Source organism: Oxyura jamaicensis, chromosome 7 (genome assembly GCF_011077185.1).
Source record: "Oxyura jamaicensis isolate SHBP4307 breed ruddy duck chromosome 7, BPBGC_Ojam_1.0, whole genome shotgun sequence".
In the NCBI taxonomy this organism is placed as follows: Eukaryota; Metazoa; Chordata; class Aves; order Anseriformes; family Anatidae; genus Oxyura; species Oxyura jamaicensis.
Genome location: NC_048899.1, coordinates 30284105 through 30288453, shown reverse-complemented (window position 1 = coordinate 30288453; position 4349 = coordinate 30284105). Strand labels below are relative to the sequence as shown.

The following is a 4349-nucleotide window of genomic DNA, read 5'->3' as shown; positions in this document are numbered from 1 at the left end:
CGAGGTCGATGGCCCAGCAGACATGTCCCATAATGTGCTGGAAACTGCTGTTCTATTAATAATCATATTGTTTCAGCAAACCCTCGGTCCCAGGAGACCACACTGAATCAGCAGTTTCTTTTCTTTTTTCTTCCCTGAGTTAGTAACCCTGATTGCACAACCAAAGTCAGTCTGCTGCTGCAGCCAGTGGTGGGGCAGCAAGAAATGGATGACAGCAGAAAGTGGGAGGTGGCAGAGGCCAAGCGAGCGTGGCAGTGCATGATCTCTGATACTGGTAGCATGGCCGAGACACTCACTGCCACGTGAATATAGGGAAAAAATAGGGAAATCTGCCACCGGTTCGCAGAGGCTGACATCCAGATGGATATACACGGCAATGTTCCCAGGCAGCCAGGTGCAGGAGAATCAGGCTTGACCACCTGGGTGGGCAGCCAAGGTTGGCAGCTGGAGTTGGGCAGGATCATGGCTTTGCTATTGACTTCCCTGCAGTAGCCAAGTGTAGAACTGGACTTTGAACCCTGGAGCAGTGAGGATCAGGACTATGTGGCTAAAAGACTTTGTGCTGCAGCTCTGCTGTGTGCTGCACCTGAATGACATCCGTCACTATAAACATCCACCTGCAGCCATGCCCAGCCCTTCACCTGGCCCAGCCAGAAGTGGCTTCACACCATTAGAGGTGGGCTGGATGTGAGTCCTCACCCCCTGTGATGGCGATGCCACAAAAGGAGAGCATGCATGGGTGGTTCCTGTGACTCCGCAGATCGGTGGTAACCTCTCCAGCCACACTAATAGCAGGGAGATCCTCTTCCTCTCTGTTGGTGCCAACCTAGGTCACAGCTGCGTGTTTGAAAGGCGAACGCAGAAGTCGATTTCAAAATCCCCACTTATTTTTGGTCTAAGCCTTTTAGAGAGAAAGGCGGCAGGTGCAGAAGCGAGGGTCTCGCTACACCGGGCCGTGCGGGTGAGGACTTCCAGCTGCCTGCGCCCCAAGTAGATGCCATGCTCTCTCCCATGGCCACCGAAAGCAGTGAGGACTCATCAGGGCCATGGACGGGCACACACCTGCCATCGGGGAGGGGACCCTGTGATGGTGGTTCCTCTGTGCCTCAGAGGGGACAGCGGGTGGCAGTGGCAACGTGGGCGCGCAGGACTCTGCCCAGCACCTACCGACGGCTCTCGCCTTACGGCCTGGGTGAGTCACTTCCTTCTGTGCCAGCCCCGGCACAGATTTCGGAGATGGGACTGAGATGTACAGGGCGTGGGTGAGGTGGAGAGGTGGTGGAAATGGTGTCTGTGGAATTGGGTGAAGGATTTTGGGGGCTGGAGAGAGCCTCAGTAGGAGGTTGTGAGTGTCTCTCCTCCATTACACCCTAAGCCCACTTTGGCTTAAGCTGCCCTCACCCCACCATCACTCGCTTGTCCTTACAAAAAGGACTAAAAAGGGGGATGCTTACAAAAGCATCCCCCTGATGCTTTTCCTCCTTGCATTTCAGTCATAAATCACCATATTGGTGCCAATTAGCATGGGGTTTATCGCCATGCAGGACTTCACCTGTCCTCCCAGAGGATGGTTCTTGAAGCTGACATTGAACCAGGGGTCTCCTTTCCTCCTGGAGGAGGTTTACTTGTGGTAGGAGCCAAAGAGCCACTTGGCATGCAACCCTCCTGAAGTGCAAAGATGTTTCATAACTCAGGGCTGAACTTCTTGCAGGACCACGCTCGAGGCTCTGTGGATGTGGTGAGTGAGCAGGGAAGGGCAGCTGAACATCTCAGCTGCAGGAAGTTTTGAGGAACTGTTCAAATTACCACATCAGAGTTCTCACCAGTCTATAAAAACTGAGTGGATAGGAAAAGCATATCAGAAAGCATATCAAATCAGGAGGCAGATACGAAGTCCCTTCAGTTCTCTGTTGCCCCCCAGTCTGACAAGGATCTAGGTCAGCCACAAATGAAAATTAAAGACGGATACGGAGGAGAGGGAAATTCAAGTGATATGAGCACTTTCAGTATTTCAGACAAGATTGGGTTTGCTTCAGCTGCTACTACAACCTTTCAGATAAGTGGTAAGGTTTCTTTTATTAAATGGATTGATGTGGATTTTATTATGAGAAACATAAAAAGGAAATGATGTATTTATACTGACTATTAAATGCTTTTCACAAGAATTATGCTACTAAATTAGCTGACCATTTAAAAAGAGCAGTATATGAAATTGTCCTTTCCAGCCAAAGCTGATGCTGAGCATCATAAAATAGTTCTCTCCCTGTTTCAGAAAATGCCTAATTTCACTGAGTCAAACTGTCATGTCTTAATAGTTAAGATACTGAAAGCACAAGATCCAATAAAAAAGAAGAAAAGTTTATGAATTTTTAGCTGAATATAAATACTTTATTGCTGACTAAATCATTCTATTGTAGAACTAATTAAATCTTTGTACTCTGTTCAAGCTAAGACTTTAAACTCCTCATTACATTACTTTGAAAAAAAAAAAAAACTCAATTAAGAGTAACTTATTGCATGTCTGAAGTAATTATTAATGCTTCAAAAATACTTTTTTTTTCTCTCCTTAAAGGCCAAATTTGACAAAGCAGTCCATTTCTTTTATGCTTTTTGGTGACAATTTGTTTTAAATGTTACAACTTGTTTTCATGTGTTCCGCAGTTCAGGTTGTTATTGATTTCTCATTTGTGTCGATGTGCACTTGCATCACTGTTGGAGCCACAGGTATGCAGGTCCCTGGGGAGGGAGAGCATGTGCTCTGAGCAGCCCTCCTCGAGTGGCAGCCTGGGACAAATAAACGTGATGGAAACGGGGAGTTTGTTGATGCAGAAAGGGGACAACTGCTCTGCTCGTACTGTCACAGGCTGGATTAGGTCCTGACAGAAGCAAGCTGGTTAAACCAGCTAAGGAAAAGGTGCCAAGGGTGTATCACAGTGCACAGCTTGGGTCAGTTCATGGGGCAGAGGAAGGCAGCCTGCAAGGTTCGTGGGACCCAGCAGCCTTGCAGGGTTCCCTGCCACTGGAAAGTATTGAGGATTTAGAATGGCCAGGCCTAAAATGGCTGGAAACAAGCAGAGTTTGTAATGGGAGAGATGTGAGAGGATGTTTGTCCTACTTCTGTTGATTTTTAGAGCCTCGAAGCCAAAGAAAGCCATCCAAATGTTGTGCTCGGACTGCCCTTTGCATTTACCTGCTGCTGCTGACGGTCGGCCAGGGGCTGCTGGCATACAAAGGTAATGCTTCCACCTACTGCAGCCTTGGCATCCAAAGGAGCTTTGCTGGGTGCTCTGGGAGTGCATGGGTGAGGGGGGTGAGCATACAGACAGTCAATCTATCTGCAGGAAGCCAATCCCCAACCCATACATGTGCTTTGCATCTCCCCTGGGTCCAAACGTCTGCACCCCTGGCTGCAGCCCAGACCAGCATGTGAAAACAGCCTCCTGGTCACCCGTTGGTGGTACTTAACTGCACGGGTACCATGGAGCTGCTCTGCTGGCCAGCCATTTCCCAGCTGGATCAAGCAGGGAACATTCACTGCATGGATGTTTTGTTTCCTCAGTGTTTAAGATGGAGGAGGAGATGTTGAAACGTCAAGAAAATAATGTGTCCTATGCAGAAGGGGTGCTGGGAAGGTCCTATGCCAACAACCTTCTTTTGGAGGGGGACGTGCGACATGAAGAAAACTGGAGGAGAAGCATAGAAGAAGAAATCATCATCATTAAAAACAGCAATGCAAACTTGGTGACGATGATGAGCAACATCAGCCTGGTTGCAGGTATGGCTCCATTTCTCCATGCTGGCTGTTCAGTGGGGAGACCTGGTTCTTCTGCACCACCAGCAAGTCTGGGCCAAACCAGGGAATATCTAATTCTGAAGGAATAACCTGGGCAATATTTGGTCTTCCTGTGAAGTAGTTAGCAATGCTCCAGTGCCCAGGGTCGGATGCTGTCCATGAAGCTGGTGCAGCTGGAGAAGCCAGAGCACTGCCATGTGCTTCACTTGGCTCCCCCTGCAGCTGTGTGTGGGGCTGAGGGCTGCTCTCCTCTCCTGTAACTCAGTGCCCTCCAAAAAGCTGCTGTCTTCAGCCCTGACTTATCAGTATGTCCTTTCCTGAGTAATGACTAATGAAAAGTATCCATTAAATATTTATTTCAGGGCCTCCTGGACGCAAAGGAGATCCTGGTCCACCAGGTATGTAGGTAGATGAGCCATAAGAAACTTTTCTCTTTTTTTCTTTTTTTCTTTTTTTCTTTTTTTTCTTTTTTTCTTTTTTTTTTCTTTTTTTCTTTTTTTCTTTCTTTTTTTCTTTCTTTCTTTCTTTCTTTCTTTCTTTCTTTCTTTCTTTCTTT

General features: G+C 47.7%; 1 protein-coding gene across 2 annotated transcripts in view; it reads left to right on the top strand.

Annotated features, from left to right (window-relative positions):
* Positions 1–876: 876 nt before the first annotated feature.
* Positions 877–4349, top strand: part of MARCO (macrophage receptor with collagenous structure) — a 10345-nt gene continuing 6872 nt past the window's right edge. Inside the window, exons 1-4 of one of the 2 annotated variants that reach the window (XM_035332205.1) lie at positions 877–1192; positions 3132–3233; positions 3560–3775; positions 4156–4191. In XM_035332205.1, coding sequence (XP_035188096.1) covers positions 1000–1192; positions 3132–3233; positions 3560–3775; positions 4156–4191 — 547 coding nt within the window. In that variant the 5' untranslated portion in view covers positions 877–999. Of the gene's footprint in view, positions 1193–1846; positions 2064–3131; positions 3234–3559; positions 3776–4155; positions 4192–4349 lie in introns of those variants that run through there. The other variant, XM_035332206.1, reaches the window with a different exon arrangement.